General features: G+C 42.4%; 1 protein-coding gene across 1 annotated transcript in view; it reads left to right on the top strand.

Annotated features, from left to right (window-relative positions):
* Positions 1-22,033, top strand: part of LOC110162772 (carboxyl-terminal PDZ ligand of neuronal nitric oxide synthase protein-like) — a 193,626-nt gene that overhangs the window by 164,405 nt on the left and 7,188 nt on the right. The window contains exons 11-12 of the mRNA XM_055164636.1: positions 19,774-19,955; positions 21,067-21,170. Of these exons, the coding sequence (XP_055020611.1) occupies positions 19,774-19,955; positions 21,067-21,170 (286 nt within the window). The remainder of the gene's footprint in view (positions 1-19,773; positions 19,956-21,066; positions 21,171-22,033) is intronic.

Below are 22,033 nucleotides of genomic sequence, written 5' to 3' on the forward strand. Positions count from 1 at the left end.
AACGCTATTGGTGTATATATATGGTCGGATCATATCACAACATCTTCAGAGCCTTTGCGAATACCCTGTGATAGCAAATATAAGCAAGACCGCAGCGTCAATGAGCAGGACACCCCTATTTGGACGACCCAGGAACCGGAGCTCGGAGCCCATGGCCAGACCAGAGCTCGGAGCCGGCAGAGCTCGGAGCCCATGGAACTCGTAGCCCGGACGGCTATGGATCTGTCCATCTTGTTGAACAGTAGCTAATGTTTATTAAACAAATATATGAAATAAGTGCATGTGCGATTTGCTTCATTTAGTTTTCTTTAAATAATTCATGTAATGATGGCCAGAAATTGGTCCTAGTGAAGGCCCAGGGTCCATGTCCACGGTTCACCACTGCCAAATACAAAGGTGACTGTAGAACTGCACACCAGAAACTAAAGGTTTATCCTGTACCGACATGTGTCAGTGCAGCAGCCAGTGCCAGAATGATGATGATTCCCAAGCCATGTTGTTGCATAGACTGTATAAAAGAAGTGGACTAAGTGGGTGTGACCCACAGAGTTCAGCGCTGCTCAAATGAAGCTTGAGATGTTCACTGTTACAGGAGCAAATCTGGAGCCAGACTCTATATTATGAATAGGATTTTTTTGACGGAAAAACTAGCAAAAAACAAATTCAGGATCATGTAAAGCAGGTTCATATAAACATTTTAAGACTAAAATGTCGAGGTTCACAGCAGCAGGTACAGACAGAGGAGCCACAAGGTCCTAACGTAAGTCAGAGCCAGAGTCAGAAGGAGCTGGAAGAGCCTCCTGGAGAACTTCCTATTTGGCACATGGTGGCTACAGGGTTAGATCTGTCCACTTGTATATACAGTCTATGGTTGTATGAAAGTGATGATGATAATGATGATGTATAGAAAATGTCTAATAAAAAGGTTGCATAATCATATTGTGTCTAAATGTGTGTGTTGACATCCATCATACACATTTTATGTGAGCTACTTTAAACTCTTTGAGTTATCTGACCAACTGCATGTGATGTTTATAGTTTGTTTTACCCATATTGTTGAAGTATTTCAACAGGAGAATTAAAAAAACATGTTTTTTGGAGGAACATGGAGTATCACATGCAAATATCACAATGAAATTGCAAGCAAACAACCAAATCGGGTCATTTTTGACCCACTTATGTATCTAAGGGTTAATGTGGGTAGGTCTTACAGGTTTGTAACTAACACCATTTGATTCCCTGACCCTGAAAATGTGGGTTTAGCAGTTAAAATCAACATTTCAACTTATTCAGAGGCTGAGATATTCCAAAAAGGGTTTTTTGGCGGCCTTTTTTTTTTTCTAAATTCAATATGGCCGCCATAAAGACATCTGGGCAAATGCAAACATTGATTTTCTGACTCCATATACTATAACCTTTCCAAAAATATATAGGTTAGCAAATCCCCAAAAACTTCCCACAAAAGTATATAAGGAACATAAGGAACTACATGTCTCTCAAATGCTGAAGACACCTTCTTTCTAAAATCCTTGTATCCTTCAAAACAAAATATATCTTATTTTACTTCAGGTAAGAGTTTAATGATTCTACTGTTCCAAACCCATTTGTCTTTTTCATAGCATGTGGTTTTGGCTGGACAGTGAGGGCTTGGTGGGGGCACTACTAGTGTGAAGCGCCACCTGGAGTGTGCAGAGGTGCCACAGACAGACCTTTATTTATATGACATTGGGAACATTGAATGTGCACTTGTTCCAGTGGAAATGTGCCAGATTATAAAAGCAGCTCATTTCCACATGTTGTGTCGAGGCAGGCAGCACAGAAGCATTTCAAAATAAGTGTGTTACAGTTAGAACTGTAATAGTATGTTCAGAGCATCAGGAAAATGTGAAACTGACACCAGTTTCACATTTAAAGTCTATAGGTCAGTTCAGTGTATCTGAGCATCAACAGCTGCAGAACTCAGACTCCTGAGTTGGAAAATCAGAACTTTTGGTCAAATTGAGCTCTTATCAATGAGCTTCAACCTCCTCCCTTCAAATGCAAAGAATTACAGGGGTCTATACAAGTCTATAAGGGTCTACAGGGGTCTATATGAGTCTATAAAGGTCTACAGGGGTCTGTTAGAGCCTACAGGGGTTCTTTAGGATCTATAAGGGACACCCTCTGACACAAAGATGGAATTTTCTCATATTCTGTCCCTGTGACAAACAGCACTGTCCAAGTCCTCCAGGGTTATTTTAAAGTGCATGTGTGCCAGTTCTACGGCAACACTACTGGGACAAATGTTTTTTGAGATTTGTTTTTTCCGTTTGACACTTGGTAGACTCACTTACTAACTGATACATATTGTCTGGGGGTCCATGAAAACATTAGTTTTTCTGTAAAAGTTTCTTTGTAAGATTTAAGCAGGATCACGTGGCCTTTGTGAGTGTTTGGCTTTGACTAGAAGTAGAGTTTTAGGGGCATCATTCAGTAAATGTTGAGAAATATCACCAGTCCAATATAATCAATTATCTAAGTTAATTAATTAGTTAATAATAAATTAAACAATTGTTCTGAAGGCTCGTAAATTCTTGTCCATATCAGTGACCCATATCTGGAAATGACATCACTATTCACCAAAGTAAACTGTGGTCTATGAGTATTTCTTGACCAAGTTAAACAGGAGCAGGTAGATATGAAGTATGCACATGACTGTCTGATTTAGCTGGTGACTAAACATCTCAGATTAGGTACAAGTTTAAGGCTCATCTAAAGTTCTGTGTTGAGTCTAAACTGATCAATGAAGTCATCCTGTGAAGTATGTGCATGTGACCAGGAAGAGTGGAGATGTCCAGTCACACTGTGATCCTGATCCAGGTGCAATAGTTTGAAGTCTAAAGTTCTCAGGGTGTCAGGTCTAAAGAATCAAATGAGTGGATGGAAGCCATGTGATCTAAACAATATCTCCACTCTCTGGCAGCGTCAGGCTGAAGGAACCTGTATCCTCTGTTTAAAGAGACAGTTTGGTTTTTTTGACATGAATCTGTATGGCATCCCTGTCAGCAGTGTCGTCCATCCACACTGACTTACCCCCGAGAGCGTCCGGTGAGCCGAGATCCTGGCCGCTTTTGGTGCTGATGAAAGTAGTCCGGCAAGTTGACTGGGGTCATGAAAATAAAGTGTTTTTCTTCTCAAAATAATACGTGTTCAAAAGAGTGATACATTTTCATCACAAAATTTTGTCCACAAAAAAGTCAGATCTCATAATCACTTGGCACTATTTTCTCTCCGTTCGTATCACTGTCGGCTGTCACCTGGTGGCCACATGCCGGTTTCAGTTCGTTTACTGCTTAGAATGTTAGTGACAACCTGTGTGACTACGACACCGACGATGAAGACATTGCCTTTAGCACAGAGCCAAGGTGAGATCGTTATGAACCCAAATATTAAACTGAGCCAACAAAGCCAAAGTTTCCTCAGAGCAATGTCCGTGACAGGAAAACGGTGAAATGTGTGTGGTGATTCAGACAGATTTTTGTTGTTGCAGCCTGGATAATCACACGCCTGCGACATTTTGATATATATTCTTATATAACTTATACAAGCTTATATACTTATGGCTCTAGCTCTCACATTAGCTCTCCCACATCACAGCGGTCATCGATCTGACACTGCCAAACAACTGAAGAAAGTGTTGGATCCGTGCACGGCCGTCACCTGGTGGCAGCGCGTAGTGATAAGAACAGAGAGAAAATAGTGCCAAGCTATTATGAGGTTTGACTTTTTCATAGACAAAGGTTTTGTGATGCAAATGTATCACTCTTTTGAACACATATTGTTTTGAGAAGAAAAACACTTTACTTTCATGACCCCAGCCAACTTTTCAGACTACTTTCATCAGCACTAAAAGCGGCCAGGATCTCGGCTCACCGGACGCTCTCGGGGGTAAGTCAGTGTGGATGGACGACACTGCTGACGAGGATGCCATACAGATTCATGTCAAAAAACCCAAACTGTCCCTTTAAGAGCAGAAAACACCTTCTTAGTGTCCATGAGCAGATATCAGAGCTGGAGACGGAACAGAATGTGAGAAGGTCTGATGTTTCTCCAAGTGCAGTCTGTCATGAATATTTCTTCTGCATTCCAGTTGTTCTTGGAGGTCGGATTTCCCCATCTCTGACGAATACAGAAACTCTGAGACCGAGTTAGAAAATTCAACATGTCTGCACCCTGTGTATGGGTGAAGTCTGATATACAACAGTTATAATGTTGAACTTCTGCACCAGCTTCTGCACCAGTATAAATCTTCTCTATTAACTGAGTGTCTGGTACTCAGTGAACTTCATTGCTGCTCACTTTGGCTATTTGAGTCCTTTCCTAGTGTTTAGTACATTACTGAATCAGACTGCAATAGGTTTTTCTGACAACTGGAAGGGCATCTGATGATCTGACCTCTGAGGGGACTGGAACACAGCATCAGTCCAACAGTCCCTTTACTTCTATAGGGCCTTCTTCTACTGGAAAAGACATTTATGTAATACATGCAGTTCTCTGGAATTAGAATTGCTATTTTACTTGACCTTGATTCCAACTGAAAAAGCTCATTATTTTACTAACATGAGTAGACGTTGGTAATATATGGAGTGAAATGGGTGTTTTCAGGTCAGATTCCTTCACATTACGCTGTGCAAATGCATAGCAAAAACACTGCTAAGGCACTAAATCCTAGTATTATGTGTGTACACGTGTGTGTCACCTCCTTCTGGACTCACAGCTAATGCTTCGTCTAAATGCGCACACACACCTCTCACACTCCATCTTGTCTTTGTGTCGCTGTGGTGGTGATTACAGCCCCGCCCCCTCACTCCTCGCCTCTCACTGCTCCAGTCAAAGTGCACCTGACGGTTTTTCATCTTTTCTGTATATGGTTATGGTTATATTTATGGTTTGGTGGCTAGTACCTGTGCTAAATATTTATCAGAGTTTTACATCAGTAAAGTGGCAGTTTGGGGAAAAAGTTGCAAAGAAAAGTACAAAAATAGAGGAAATAGTGATGAGTTCTTAAAGGGAATTCCATGAACACGGTAAACTCCGCCCAAAATACAGAGACAGTTTATGTGCAAGAAAGGCATTTTTTGACAGACTCTGTTGTCATCTGTTTTCATTAATCTAGTCATAAATATCATGTACTTTCAGCGCTTGTTTACATTATGGTTGCTAGGCAACAGTATTGTGATTACCTCTATGGCTGTGTCCGAATGTCCCTAGCCCCTAACTCCTCGTTCACTCCACAGGCCTGCACTCTTTAGTGGTCTTTATAGAGCCTCATTTTCATTCAATTCAGACACACAGCCCTCTGCTTTCGGGTAATGTGACTCTGGTGTGTCTGGCAACAAAATCTACAAACTTTCACGTTATGTCATGTTTTTGTCAGGATGGCTCTCACAGAAACGCACTGGATAATTCAGATTTTTGTCTGAGATCGATCTGGAAATCAATCTTTTAACAGCTCAATCTAAGCTAAGTGGCTAACATCGAATCCACAATCCAAAGTGCCATAAAGCAGAGCCTGGACCTGTTTGACTGTCGTGTCCTGCACAGTTAAACACCTGTCTGTCTGCTGTTGTTTCCTGACTCTCACAGTGCATTGTGGTTTATATTGACCAGTCTAGAGACTTGTGCTGAACACTACTTTTCAAAGTGAATTGTGGGAAATTGTGAGTGCACGACTTTTTCACCAACTGGACATTCGGAGAGCATTAAAAATGGTGTGACCACTAAATAGTGAGGAGGGAATAGTGTGGATGCAGCCAATGTCATATTTGCTGCCCTGTCTAACCAGGAAGGTACTAGTAGTAATAGTAGTAGTAGGAGTAGTGTTAATAGTAGTAGTACTGTAGTCGATGCACTTTAAGTTCATGTACTCCATCAGAAAAGCAATAATGTACATATATGGATAAATGCGTACTGTTTGAATTCTTAAGTTGTTGACATTTTCATATTTGATGCTGGAGTTGTATGAATATGTAATACTCATTTTCTACCACTTATTTCTGGTACAGTATAAGTACAGAGAGCCAGACACTTTCCTCTCCCCAGACACTTCTCTCAGCCCCCATAGCAGAATAAGCATTTACCCAGATATAATCAGGGCCTGAAAACATCGTATTAAACCTGGTGTCTGTGCCCAGGAGCATTGGCTCCAAATGAGAAATTTACTTTGAAATGTCAAATGTGTTCTGCTTAAATCTGTTTCCATCTCATGTAAACGACTGAGGAACACAGCGCACACGATCGTTTCACATCACTGTTTAAAGATGCACTATGTCAATTCAAATGGACAGTTTCCAACTGCTTATCTCCACATTATGATTTTGCCTGAAATGTTCCACAGTATTACTTTAAACTGCATTGCATTACTTTAAACTTGCATTTATTCTTTTACTGGTGTTTTCAGAAAAAAATACCATGAAAATAAACATTTTTCTTCTGAGCACAGACTGTAGAGGCAGATTCGTGCAGACTGTCTCTGTTTTGACGTCTTTGCATTTGGAGAAAAAACATAGACTGTATAAAGAAGTGGATTAAGTGAGTGTGATGTGACCCATATTGTTTGGCACCAGTCAAATGAAGCTCACTGAGGCTGGTTAGGGGTGAATTTGGAGCCAGGCTCTACAGTATATTATGAACAGGATTTATGCACTGGGTCCATTCACGGCTCATTCTGTCTAAATTAAGAGTCACTCTTTCATCTGAGACACTTCTGTCTGTGCAGCTCAGTGCACTTTTGTCTTCACAATTATCTGTGTTTTGACTAAACAAATTATATACAGTATGTCTCCCTGTTCACTGTTGGGGAGGATCAGATTTGTCCAATATCAGGACTCTGGGGACATGTGTGAAACTGGATCAATTGGATAAATCCTCTGGACACAGGGTTCAGCACTGGGACTGTCCCAGTCAGAATACTCAGAGTCTGTAGTAACACTTGCTGCACACGTTACCTTAAGTTGACAGTGGAGCAACATTCTTCTGTATTTATTTTTGTATTCAACCAAATAAGTGGTAGAAAATGTGGCAGTTCAAATTCCAGATCATGTAGTTAGCATGTACAGTAGCTTTATAAACCCATACTTCCATTTCTATACATGGATGTGTATGTGTAGTGAGTGAGACCAGGGACATGGGGACACAGGGAGGGGACGCACGGGGACCAGTTTGCCTTCAGAGGCACAGTGGACATGTGCGATAATATAATGAACATGGCTTCAGTTCAGAGGGACAGTGACTGGACATGTCTTCAGAGGGGCACCTCTTCAGAGGGACAGCGGACAGTGTGGGACAGTAACAGCAGGATTTGACACAGTTTTGTATATGACTCTGTCCTTCACATGTCCTCTTTTTTTGTTTTAGTTGATTGAGTCTGAGCATGTCTCTACCACCCACAGTCTATCAGCTGGACTCATCCAGGATAGGACATAGCACTAGGGGGCGATGTCTGTATTGTATGTTTCTCTTGTGAATAAAAACAGTCATAGAAGAAGAGAAAATGGTCTATTATCAGTTTCCCTCTGTTAAATCAGTAAGAGTCTGCTGACCAATGGGAGCTGAAGTCACATTAGCAAATAGTAGATTTTTAAATTTGTACAAAAATTCCTCCGTCACACACACAAATCCTGTGTGTATCAGTGATTAAGAAACTAAAACTGGAAACCCAAGTATGTCACAGTGGGCGTGTGCGAGGAGGTGATGGGGTAGATCGGAGCTCTCTCTCTCTCTCGCTCAAATGAAAGGACGATCTTGAGTACAATCATCTTGATGTTATTCTGGTATATTTATTTTGTTGTGATACATATTTGTGTGAGCCAATATTGTGATATTGACACTTTAGTCATATATTTAGCGTCCCTCAAACAGAGGCTGTGCCAGTGCAGCGGTGTGTTTTGCTCACACAGGGACAATGGGAGTAGCAGCAGATGTGCAGTTTTGACTGAAGGCTGAGCCTGTGAATCCGTGTATCATTCGTTCATTCGTTTTTCAATATAAAACCAAAAATAAGAAAACGAAAAAACAACAGTTTTCTTCATTATTTGTCTCCAAAACCAAAATGAAAAAAACGGATAACGATTCGTGTTTTCAGTTTTCGATTTTGTGTTTAAATGAAGAATGGAAAAAATGGATAACGGCCGTTTCCCGTTTACGTTTCTGTGACTGCGATGCCGAACTTTTGCACCGCGTACGGACTGAACCAGGACTGATCCAGGTCCAAGACCAGAGCGGGACCAGACCGGGACTGAGACCGGGACCAGACCGGGACCAGGTCGGACTCCGAGCTTTGACTCCGAGCTCCACGGGGTCCGAGTCTCAGCTTCGAGCTCTGGTCCTGCCGTGGGCTCTGAGCCTCCGGTCTGGTCCCGGTCTGGTCCCGGTCTCACCGCATACGGACTGAATCAGGACGGATCCAGGTCCGAGACCAGACCGAGACCAAAGCAGGACTGAGACCGGGACAGAGCTGCTCTGGTCCTCCGCGCTCAAGAACCGCGGCTGGTTCCGAGGTGGTGCAAAGCCTCCGACTGACGCTTTCACACCAATGAAAATGAATCGAACTAAGAGCTTTTGGTTCAAATGGACCAGGTCCGGGACCAGAGCGGGACTGAGACCGGGACCAGACCGGGACCAGAGCGGGACTGAGACCGGGACCAGACCGGGACCAGAGCGGGCCTGAGACCGAGACCGAGACAAGACCAGGACCAGACTGGGACCAGACCAGGACCAGACCGGAGGCTCAGAGCCCACGGCAGGACCGGAGCTCGAAGCTGAGACTCGAACCCCGTGGAGCTCGGAGTCAAAGCTCGGAGTCCGACCTGGTCCCGGTCTGGTCTGGTCCCGGTCTGGTCCCGGTCTCAGTCCCGCTCTGGTCTCGGTCTGGTCCCGGTCTCAGTCCCGCTCTGGTCTCGGACCTGGATCAGTCCTGGTTCAGTCCGTACGCGGTGCAAAATTCGGCATCGCAGTCACTGAAGTCACGTAAACGGGAAACGGTCGTTATCCGTATTTTCCATTCTTCATTTAAACACAAAATCGAAAACTGAAAAAACGAATCATTATCCGTTTTTTCATTTTGGTTTTGGAGACAAATAACGAAGAAAACTGTTGTTTTTTCGTTTTCTTATTTTTGGTTTTATATTGAAAACGAATGAACGAATGATACACGGATTCCTGTGGATGCTAACATGTCCTCCTACGTCTCATCTGCACAAGGCTCAGTGTGAGTCACCCGCTGGAGCCATTCTTCTGTTTACTGATCAGTGCATCCACACATGTACCAGACAAAAGTGGCTATCAGCTGTGTGGACTCTTGTGAACTTTAAGACATGTTAGAACCTTTTCTAAAACATACTGTACTTGTTTGGAGATGTAGACAGCTCCTAACTCCTTCTACTTTTACTTCAGTAGAGATTAGCAATTCCATGACTGAAATTATATTATATTATAGAGTTTAAACACACAGTGGAGCACTTCCTGTATCACAACTTGATGACATCACAAGGTGGAATGGAGTGTTTTCTGTTTAAGAGAAGAACTCAGCCTCACACATGACTAAACATCTAAAAGTACACAGGAGTCCACGTTGTGTAATACAGGACCTTTAAGATCATCATTGTGGGCTGGAAATCTGCTCGTTAGACCATCCCAGGTCTACGGAGCAGGTGAGTCTGGACTATGAGCCTTAGAGCTGATTATCAGCTGTGTCCTGCTTATTACAGCATCCTGGATATGAGAGAAACCTTTACACTCTTATCTAGGGATGCATCGATCTGATTCTGGTATTGGGTATCAGTGTTGATAATTTTAAAAATTGCTGGACCAAATTGCTGCTTTCACATATCACTTCAGCCCATATCTTGGTTGAGCCAAGAAAAAAAAGGCTAAAACTATTGGTTGTAGTTTCTCATAATGATTGAAGTTTCATTTACATAAAGTTTTTCTGTAGTTACTTCAGAGATAAACATTTCAGCAACTTTGCTAACTTGTTTTTGTACTGCGCTCACAGCAGCAAAGGGACACGTTCCATTCAGATAAGAACATGAGGCTCACAGTCTCACACTGGGTGTTTGGTCTGACTCCAAGAGCAGCTCAGACAAAATGAGTCTGGTGTTAGACATGGGCTCAGAACCTCCAGAATTCCCTCGCTGAGCTGCAGAGGCTGCACTAGCACTGATCATAACTGGTGCAGGTGCTGGGGTTTAGGGAGTGACCGTTCAGATCAGAAGGAGGGATTTTAGGTTTAAACACACTGGATTTTACTGAAGGATTCACTGATCCAGCTTTTTCAGTTCCTTTGCAGATATCCATACATAGACTTGAAGGATCTGCCGATACCTGATATGAACCGATATCATTATAGGGATTGAAAATTACACTTAGTTCCGTCAAACACACTTAATTTATTACAAAAGAAATCCAATAGAGTGATGTAACTATTATTTATCTTTCAGATCATTACTAAATAGCTTTATATGAAAAAAGTTCAAACATTAGTGAAACATCTGTGAATCTGTAAATAGATAGTCTTATAACATCCAATAGAAGACCAACCAGGACTGAACTGATATCATGTTATTCCCAATCCAGCTCATTTCTCTGTAATAATGCCAATATATACCAGTATCAGTTTTGGTGTTTCCCTGATTTCAACATTGAAACTGCAAAGTTCAAGTATCTCGGGGTCTTGTTCACGAGTGAGGGGAGGACGGAACGTGAGATTTACAGGCGGATCGGTGCAGCTTTGGCAGTGATGCGGTCGCTGTATCGGACCGTTGTGGTGAAGAGGGAGCTGAGCCGAAAGGCGAAGCTCTCGATTTACCGGTCAGTCTTCGTTCCTACTCTCACCTATGGTCATGAGCTCTGGGTAGTGACCGAAAGGACGAGATCGCGGATACAAGCGCTTGAAGTGGGTTTCCTCCGCAGGGTGGCTGGGCGCTCCCTTAGAGATAGGGTGAGGAGCTCAGTCACACGGGAGGAGCTCGGAGTAGAGCCGCTGCTCCTCCACGTCGAGAGGAGCCAGTTGAGGTGGCTCGGGCATCTGTTCCGGATGCCTCCTGGGCGCCTCCCTCGGGAGGTGTTCCGGGCATGTCCCACTGGGAGGAGGCCCCAGGGAAGACCCAGGACACGCTGGAGGGACTATGTCTCTTGGCTGGCCTGGGAACACCTCGGGGTCCCCCTGGAGGAGCTGGAGGACGTGTCTGGGGTGAAGGAAGTCTGGGAGTCCCTGCTTAGGTTGCTGCCCCCGCGACCCGGCCCCGGATAAGCGGACGAAAATGGATGGATGGATGGAACTGGCAACCCAAATGAGAGACTTGTGAGGCTTACCCTGCTTTCTGATTGGATAAAGATCTTGAACCAAAACAGCTACCATATTTTCTGGGCTATTAGATGCGCTCTTAAGCCTCTAACCCCATCAAAAAACAACCGCGTGCCGCACAATCCAGAGCGCCCTACACACGAATCCACTCGGGTGTCCCAGCACGACTTCAGTAAACTACAAAGCCGCACCACCCACAGAACACACAAACACACACGGAGCAGACAGCGACCGCACAGCGAAACACACCCACAGACACACTCATCACTCCACGCCGACGAGGAACGGAACGGAGGAACGAACCGAAAAAGCAAGTGCCACTTCTAGACACAACTGAACAACTGAGTCACTGCGAACACGCCGACAATCCGTTGGTCCCAGACAGCACCCTCCCTACACGCCACAACTGAACAAAGCCCAGAGTCACCGTGAACGCCACAAACAAACAAAACCACTCACCCATCACACTGCTGGGTTTCCTTTAAAGTCCAGTGCAGTTTATTCATGGAAAAAGTTCGAAAATAGACCATTTAATGACAGTGCGTTTTATAATCCAGAGCAACTAATAGCCCGGAAAATACGGTAATTATAACATCAGTAAATGTGACATTATGTCCAGTGTTTTGTGTGATTAAGAATTAATCAGAATTACAATAGTTACATCTGATGTGCACGTGCTTATCTGGGGATAGGTCATAATGATGGATCTAAAATCTAAATCTTGAGTACGGTTCCTTTAATCTTAGATGCTTCAGTCGTCGTCTTTACTGCATTTGAAATGTGCCGTCTCTCAACACGACTGTAGCACTTTGAACGTGCGTGTGGATGAAGCTTTCCAAACACAGCAGCAGGAGCTCTTGCGCTCTCATACTGTGTTCACAAAGGCTCCGAGACAGACATTTTGATCGCTCTATTTAAACCTCCCAACTATTGACGGCCGTCCTCATCTCATATTCCACTGCTCCGACCGGGGAATTCTGTTTGGCCCAATTTGAGCCGAGTTTTGTGAGTTCGGAGTTTGATCAAAGCTGCACACACGCTCCTATTAGCCCCCACTCCTGTCAGAGCTGCTAGACACAATGCACAAAACAGAGACGTGTGAGCTCTGATCGCAGGTCTCTCCTCTCGTTTGGCTCATGAGGTCTGAGAAATAAGAAGCCCACATCTGGTCTCCATAGCAGCGAGATCAGCAAGAAGCACACACTGAGGAATGAGGAAATAAATGATGTGCAGATGGAGGAAATGACACGTCAGGTCTGTTCATCCAGGAGCACGAGACGGAACGTGACGAGCAGAAATATGCTGCTGTTTGTGAGGGAGCTCCTGATTCTTACAAAGTCTTAGCTGTATTACTTTTGTATCATGTTTAAAGCTGCACCGTGTAACCTTTCTGGTAGAGGGTCTGCCGCTTGCTTGTCTCCATAGTGATATTATTGCTTTGGTCCTGTATTACACAAAACTGACTCTTGTGGGATTTAAACCATGTTATAATCCTGTTATCACCACAAAACCCTCCCTGGAGTTGTGTTTTGTATCAGTCACACATGTTTGATTAACCTTTTTTTATTAGTCTGTCCAAAGCCCAAAATGCTCTGTTCTACCTTGTGATGTCATGAAGTGGCTGTTTACAAGTTAACAGCTTCTTTTACCTTTGTTGAGTAACAATCATCATGTTTGAGAGAACAACTCAGAAAATAGCCTCATGTGGGCCCTGTACCTGATTTTCATTCTCTAAAATCTAGTTCATTTTAAGTCATTTGCAGTGGTCCAAACTACTTATTCTTGCCACTTGAGTTTTGCCATCATGGTAATACTAACAACAACTAGCATGCCAACAGTGCTCTTTCTGATTTCTGGACATCAAATGCTTTACAATTGAGTGTAGATAGTACATTACGACAGTACGACGAGCCGATCATTCAGAATCCTGATGAACCAATGGCCAATGTGCTCAGCCCATATTTGAACCGCTTTAGGTAATTTTTCCCAAATTATCAAATCAAAATTGAGAGGAAGCTCACCCACAACCCTTTTACTATAAACTGTGTAACGTCCAGTGTAGTCACGTTTTTGCAGTACCCTCCTTGGACTAAAGTGTTTAACTAAAGTTTTATTCATTTATCTTTGATGCATATTTAGGCTGCTGTGTGGGCAAACTGAAATATAGACCTGTGCTGCCTCCGTCTGTAGGAAGACACAAAACCTGTTGAAATAAGTAGCTGAGCAGACGTCACAGCAACATGATGCGACCACTCTGAGGAAGATCACTGTCCAAACTGTCACCACCAGCAGGCAGTGGACCTTCCACCTGAAATGTTCCTTAATGCACCTTTAGAGTAGGAAGTTGTGAGTCGCACATGTTTCAGATATCACATTTTGTTATTACTTCTATGCCTATACTTTAAAGATCCACTTTGTCACTTTTCCCATAGGGGGTCCGCCACCTTCTCAACTCCATAGAGAGTTATTTGCTCTACCTGGATGTTACAGTGTGGCAGAGTTTTAGAGTTTACACATGAGAATACACCAATGCTGGTGTCATAGGAGCATCTCTGTTATCTCTGGTGTAAATTGATGCTGTTAAAAGTACACATGTACAGCTCTGTCTATGTTGCGCGTCGCTGATGCTCCTGGTGTAAATTTCGAGTTATAATAAACAGTTACAGGATTTTGACATTCTTACTGTGGCCCAGGACCGCCTATTCACAGATCTGACTTGTAACTTGGCCCATTGGTGTCACCTGCTTATCCCTATGGAGGCAGATCCTTAAGTTTCCGTACGTATCCGTGGAGACAAGCAGGTGGGGGACCCTCCTTGTTAAGATGGATTATATGTTTGGACAAATCTTGTGACGACTTTGGTACATAGAAAGAAGAGCCTACATCAGTTGGGAGAGTGCACATACAGTGAAACAAAGTCCCTGTTCTGTTAATCTCTTTTCAAAATGATGCACTCTCCACTGTTTATAATGAGCGTGTTAGCCTGCTAGCATGTTAGCCTATGGTTGTGCTAGCCTGCGTTAGCTCCAGGTCCATGTGGCTCACATCTGGACTCCACCTGGTCATGATCAGAGCTCTGGATTTGACTTCATCAAAGAGAACCACTGTAGATGTGCACACAGAACATCTGGACAGAAGACAAGGTCCAGTCCCAGAGGAAGTGAGGACTGAGGCCATCTGAAGACGGGCATGTGCGTATAGAGAGGCTTTGACAACACTTCAGAACACAGTTCCACAGTATGGCATAAAAATAGAATACATATTAGTGATGTTTGTAGAGCCCTCTCCTCTGGTTCTGAGGTTCTGGACCAGCGGGTTGAGTCTGTGCTGAGTGCGGGTCGAGTCCAGGTTCAGTCCGCTCTTGGTGCATCTGACATTTGTGTGGTCATTAGGAGTTTTGGATGAACGCGCTGTAAGAATCCTGCCTCATTATCGCCTCACTTCACACTCAGAGTTTAAGACGTGGTTGCTATTGGAGACGGTCTGCTTGGTAACACTGTGCTAATGATTCTCAAATTTAGGACTTACAAACTTCTCAAACTTGTTTTTTCAATATGTACTCTCACAAAGTGTGATTTGGTTTGCTTCCTGTCCAATCATCTGCACCTCTGCTTCCAGAGGGACAACTCTAGACAGTCGGTATTTTTGGTTTTGTGCACAGATTTCTGAGTAAGCCTCCTGGAAGTACAATGCATTTTTCTTCCTAAACAAAAAATCTAAAAATAGCCAATATTGGTTTAAAGGAGACATATTAGGAAAAAGCAACTCAGAGCTTTTAACCATGTCATAGTTGTTTCCTTCTCATGGATCCTCGTAAGTCTTTACAGTGGTTCATGCATGTTTGAGTAACACAGAGGACTTCTTTTGACCTCGAGAGCTGCTCATACAATACACAGACCATCTCAAAAATATTAGAATATCATGAAAAACCATGAAAAATCTGTACTGGGGCATGAATGTGAAAATGACCACGGTCCACTGTTGTCATAGACATCATAACTCTAGAGCACACACAAATAAGCACAACATCTGCTTTAACATGGCTTTAGCAGGCAATAATGTAATAACAGACAGCTGATGCCAACATTCTAATCTGAGCCTAATATTGTATATTGTATTATTGTAATAAGAAACCAGATCTTGATTATGATATAAGCATAAAATATTACTTCCACTTTTTCTGTAATTGTCCTTTATTACATTATTACTCCATTTTCCAAACTCATAATATTACAATATAAAAGTTTCCAGAAAAACTGATGTAAATCAGTTCCTTTCCTTCCCCCCTCTGTGTGGTGCAGAGGAGCTGCTGCTGTGACCTTGGTGCCATTGTTTACATGAGATAATGTGTGTTTCCTCTGTGCACACACACCCAGCCTAAACTGCTCCCATTACACGGCACATGTGAGAAAGACACACAGATGAGCACAGAGATGCTCCAAAACAAACCCCTGAGAACATCCAGCTCATTAAAGGGCCTCGACCTGATCTAGTTGAATGGATATTTGTATGGATTTGAACACAAGTACACATATATTCTATAAGCAGCTCTTGAGGTCAATATCAGATGGGTATTGTCTGCATCCAAGTGTTTTCTAAGTGTTTTCTTGTCTGATAATCAGGAACTGCACATTAGCATGCTTGTTGTTGTTAGCATTACTGTGGTGACCTCTGAAAGTTGTGAAAAGCACTTATATACTCATTGTGGTGAGTAATTAGGATAGTCTGAATACACAGGGTAAGTGAGAAATGACTTTGGACCACTGCAGATTGTTTCACACAAACAGTTTTAAGACAGTCCAAATCAGGTACAGAGACCTGAACATTAATGTAAATATATGTAAATATAATGTAAATGTAAATGTTAAATGTGATAAACTGCACAGCCCCACAGTCATACTCATAGGTTTGTCTGTCCACCTTGGGTGCCATTTTGAGGACTTTGGACCATTTAAAGTGCCTATGACAGGTTTTCATGTTTATTAGTTTTTGACCTGGTTGGGTGGGATAGCACCTTTGCTCAAAATGTACATAGTTTTACATCAGTTATGTATGGAAGCCCATTTCTGCCAGTAAATAAAAAATAAAAGCCTCACAGAAAGTCATAATTTTGACTTTAAAACTCATAAACATTATAATTATGAGTTTTAAACTTATAATTATGAGTTTTAAACTCATAATTACAAATTTAAAAGTCATAATTATCAGTTTAAAAGTCATAATTATCAGTTTAAAAGTCATAATTATCAGTTTAAAATCCTTTTATCAACATAGAAAAGTGAATAGGCTTTGTGCAAATGTTGTTGTTTTTTTATTACAAACCAAAACATTTGTCAGTGAGATCACTTTGTATTGAATGTTCCACTTTCATGATCCACTTTCATGAAGTGTTTGCAACAGTGTGAGCCTCTTCTGGCTTCAGAACAGTCAAAGTCACTGAAGTTCCCACTGTGGCTGAAATAATGTGCTGTGACCTGAGCTCGTTTTTATGACTGAGGAACGTCCCGTCATCTCCAGTCAGTGCCACTGTGTTTCAGCCCCAGCGCTGTACTAAGGGTACACTCACACTAGGACTCTAGGACTTTAGAACCATGCTGTGCTCAAGCACGATTGCCATGGGTTCTATGTTCCACATTCACACCTGCACAACCGAACCAAGCCACGGCCCGATGACATCATCACACAGCATTGTTTGTTTACATGTGGTGCAGCCGAGCGAACACTTTAACAGAAAAACTTTAAGAGAAATAAGTCCAGCATCAGAAATCACTCTTAAATAGTGAGGCAGACATGAGTCCTGCCGCAATATGCTCGTCTGTGAGGTTATGGAGATAATAATGAGGAGATAATGAGGAGTGAGGACAGCCGGACACAAAGCTGCAAAACTTTTGTCACTGTCCACTGATTTTTCTTAAAAATGTTTAAAACAGTTTGCAGTGGTCCAAAGTTCTTCCTCACTTCTGCATTCAGAGGATCCTAAATATTTACCACGATGAGTTTGAAGCACTTTTCACAACTCTTAGAGTTTTGCAGTCACAGTAATGCTAACAGCAACTAGCATGCTAACTGTGCACTTCCTCATTTCAGACAATAAAATGCCTTATAGTTAGATGCAGACATGTTTTGACCTCAAGAGCTGCTTATACAATACATCTGTACTGGGCCAAGACACATTTTGGGGCAAAGTAGTGGCCCTTGAAGTCTCGTCTCTGGTCCGTCTGTTCTGCTCATGCACGTCTGAATAACTTCATGTATTTGTGATCTAATGCTTTCGGGAGTGGAGTGTGTTAGCTTAAAGGTAAGTGCTGCTGAGGTGTGGTGCATGTTCACGACTCTTCATCTGTGTTTGCGTGCATGCTTTTTTTGAGAGTGCAGACTCCATGTTGTTGTAGCTGTACTCTGCCCTCCCCTTTAAATGTCCCATAAGGAAGTCTATGGTGATGAGATGAACATCCACTTGAGGAGATTTAGGATTCTGTTCAACCTGAACTATGATTTTCTCCAGCAGCACTTGATTCATGGACTAAACAGGACCAAACCAAGGACTAAACCAGGTCTAAACCCAGACTAAACCAAGGACCAAACCAGAACTAAAACAGGATCAACTCTATGTCTAAACCATGACTCACTAAGGACCACATCACTAAACTCAGGCTACAATATTATCAAATAAGACTAAACCAGGGCTACACCAGGATTAAACAAGGACCCAACCAGATCTAAACCAAGTATAAACTAAGTCGAATAAACAAATGACAAAACCAGGGACTAGACCAGGACTCGTCATGATTTTATTATATTTTCATGCCAATAGAAACTTCCTCCTCCTCCTTGCATGTTACACTAGTCATTTTTTAATTTCATACAGTTAATTGGAAATCCTAACCCTCCTGTTGTAGTCCTGATGGGAACATTATTACTCACTTTATTGGCCGCTGTGGTCTACTGGAGACAAACAATGAGACATCTGTACAAACGTTTATAGCAATGTCATGTAGCCTAACCCTCTATACATCTATGTATCTATACATTTTCTATACATTCATATATATGTGTGTGTGTGTATGTGTGTGTGTGTGTATATATATATATATATATATATATATATATATATATATATATATATATATATATATATATATATATTAGAGATGGTAGAGTAATTTTGCTTATTTAAAAGGCCTATTTTATGCTGTGTACTGATGTATGTTATAATGTTTCCTTACCAAAAATACCTGAAGTTTTATTTCAAACATGTTAAACCTCACAAACTCTGCATATTAACAGACTAATAATAAAGTGTTACTCAAACATGTGTTAATGAAACAAAACACAGCTCACAAGAGTCAGTTTTGTGTAATACAGGACATTTAACAATGAGAGTAAGCACTGTGTATTGTCCCAGATTCCCACTAGGAGCTGCTCTACATTGTCATGATACAAAGTGACATGTATTTAGCACATGTCCAAAGAGCCAGGCTAGTGCAGTGGTGTGTATGTGGAGTCCTGTTTATCCTCACTAACCCTCTTTGTTTTTATGAGTCTAAAATGACACACATCTGCCTGCTCTCTTCACACTTTTATGGACAGAGAGATAAAAGTGTAATGTGGCTCTCAGTGGGAGAAAGCCCAATGTCCCGTAGCTGCACTCTCAAATGTGGTGATATGATTATTATTCTCTCCAGGCTCATTTTAATGTCTGTATTCACCATAGACCGGAGCTATAAAACAAAGGAGCACAGGATGAGCAGGGCCACTGTTAAGATGTCTTCAAGATGTTTCATAAAGTTAGATTGGAATAAACTCCAAACTCCAACCAAATCTATGAACCATGTCAAAACAAGGACTACACCAGGTCTAAACTAGGACCACACCAGGACTTTTCAAAGACTAAAACCAGGTCTAAGTCAAGACTTCACCATTCTTAAGGGTTGAACTAAGCTAAACACAGGCTAAGGGGAGACTGGACGAGGACTCAACATGACAAAAGTTCAGTTTCATCCGTACTGACTGACAGAACCATTCTTGCAGCTGTGATGGTTCAGTTCTGGATTCATAGAATCATAGTTACATGCATTACTTTGCACCTTAACTATTGCTAAACCAGGGCTAAATCATGACGAAACAAAGTCTAAACCAGGACTAAACCAAGACTATTCCATCCCTAGCATGCACAAGAATGATCAGTCAGCGCTTTACCCACTGCCTCTAGCAGTTATCTGGGATTCATAGTCTTAACTATAACTAAACCCGGATTAAATAATGACAAAAAACATTTCACCACTAGGACTAAACCAGGACTAAGAACACATTTTGAATCCTCCTGTCTCATTCTTTTGCATGACTGCTTAAAGTACATGTGTTTGCTTGTTGTGTGTTTGGTCTTTAACTCTTGTTTGTCCCACTGTTGTCTCTGTGCTTCTCTGCAGTGGACCAGAGCATGTTTGAGAATTCCAGTGCACACAGGCAGAGTCCACAGGTTAGCAGGCCCGCTTCCAGCAAACGCTCCCCAGCTGCAGTGAGCCACAGCCTGGGCAGCAGCGCCTCGGACATCCCCTCTTCTGGAAGTCAGCAGAGGCTCAAGAACGCCATCAACCTGGGCAAGGCAAAGGTCAGTGTGAGAGAGTGTGTGTGCGTGTGTGCTACAGAATACTTTGAAAATATATTCAGTTACAGAATAGTGAATACCTGCATTAAAATTTATTTTGGACTGTTTTCTTATACATGGGCCAATCAGAATATTTGCAATGTATGTATCCATTAGATTTTAGGAAAGTAACTTTATTCTGAATATAACCAAATGAAAAAGTAACTGTACCACAATACAGTTCCTGAAAATTAGTATCCTGAATATGTATTTTGGTTACTGTATTCAGTTACACATATTTATTCAGTTACACTGCAAATTGACAGTAGCCAGATTAGCGCCACTTAGTGCCTCCGCTCAATTTAATTTCTCTCCAGCAACTAGGTCAGGAATCAGAATACACTAGACGGTTTGCAAAAACCCCGGAAGTGCATTTCCGAGCACCAGCCAATCAGCAAAGAGCCAGACATTCAGTTTTGTCAACGTTTCTCGAGATTGAGGATTTAAAGCCGGAACAAAGAGAATGTTTGGTGAATTTCATCAAGGGGAAAGACGTTATTGTCCTTCTTCTTAAAGGATTTGGGAAAAGCTTAATATATCAGTTAGCCCTGTTAGTGGGGCATTACATACGTCACGACTAAATAGCAGCAATTGGTTAAATGATAAAAAGTAGTTGCCTACCGTCGAGCGAACAAATCCTAACGCTGCGAGGTCAGAATGTTTCTATGAAGAGAAACCGGGTGATGAATCAGGCTAAACTGGCTCCATGAAGGAAAAAATAACTGTATGAATAAAAATGGCTTTCACTTTCATTGAGTTTGGAATGACCACTTCAAGACACCAAAAGTACAGTGTACTCTTCATCCACTGCTTCACACTCGTGATAAGATACATTGTAGCCACAGCTGCCCTGAGGCAGACTGACAGAAGCAAGGCAGCCAATCTGCACTATCTGTACCTTCTACTACCACACCACATTTATACATGAATTCATACTTTCGCAGATGATGCCATCAACATTTAATGCCATAGACATCCATGTAGAACATACCTAGCATGAGGTGTAAATTATCAATTTGAATACACAGTTTGAGAATCCTCACCTCCCTACATGTTTTGTGTCCCTCTGGTGCAGATGACTGACCTGCTGAGGAGGAAGGAGCCCGCCCACATCGAGGACATCGGAGTGACTGAGGTCAACAAGAGCGTGGACCTGAGCTGGAGTCTCAGCCAGAGCAGGTGAGAGACCAGAGGGGGGCCAGAGGAGCCAGAGCAGGTGAGGGACCAGAGGGGGGTCAGAGGAGCCAGAGCAGGTGAGGGACCAGAGGGGGGTCAGAGGTGGTCAGAGGATCCAGGAGCAGTTATCAACAATGGGGACAAAAATGTTTTAAAAATATTACAATCACAACTGAGCCTATGTCCCCAGAGCCTTCACCTGCAGATAGAGACACATCCAAATGTGACTAATTCTCACAGACCATGGCCACAGGCCAGAGGCTGCACTAGCACTGACTCATGACTGGTGCAGGTGCTGGGGTTTAGGGAGTGACTGTTCAGATCAGAGAGACTTTTTAGGTTTAAACACACTAGATTTCAGCATTCAAACTGGCAACAAATGAGAGACTCATGTGAGGCTCTGAGGTTCTGATTGGATAATGTTCTTGAACCAAAATACCAAATTATAATCTTAATAAATGTGGAATCATTTCCAATGTTTCTGTAAATCAGGATTACAACTGTTCTCAGTCAAAGCATTGATCTGACTCTCATATCTGGGACATGGTTTAAAAAACGTGAGTATCAAATCTGTTCCTTAGTATTGAGTTGAAATTGAGTTTGGAATGGTGGTATGACATCACTACTGTAGTGGCCCCAGCTCATTTCTAGTTTTAGATTAGACCATAATATTGCCACATACAGATCCTGTCAGCACACACACACGACCCTCTGGGACATTACCTGCCGCAGCCTTGCACTGGTCCCTTACAACAGTAAATGCTCATGAGCACAACAACAGAACATGTAAAGTCTGTAAAGTCCTGCTCCAGCCTCATCTTTGTGCTGTGCTTGTTATTCTGAGTCCAAAATTATTAAAGCTCTAT

This window comes from Boleophthalmus pectinirostris, unplaced genomic scaffold (assembly GCF_026225935.1).
Source record: "Boleophthalmus pectinirostris isolate CB_2022bp ecotype Guang Dong unplaced genomic scaffold, ASM2622593v1 HiC_scaffold_7, whole genome shotgun sequence".
NCBI classification, from domain to species: Eukaryota; Metazoa; Chordata; class Actinopteri; order Gobiiformes; family Gobiidae; genus Boleophthalmus; species Boleophthalmus pectinirostris.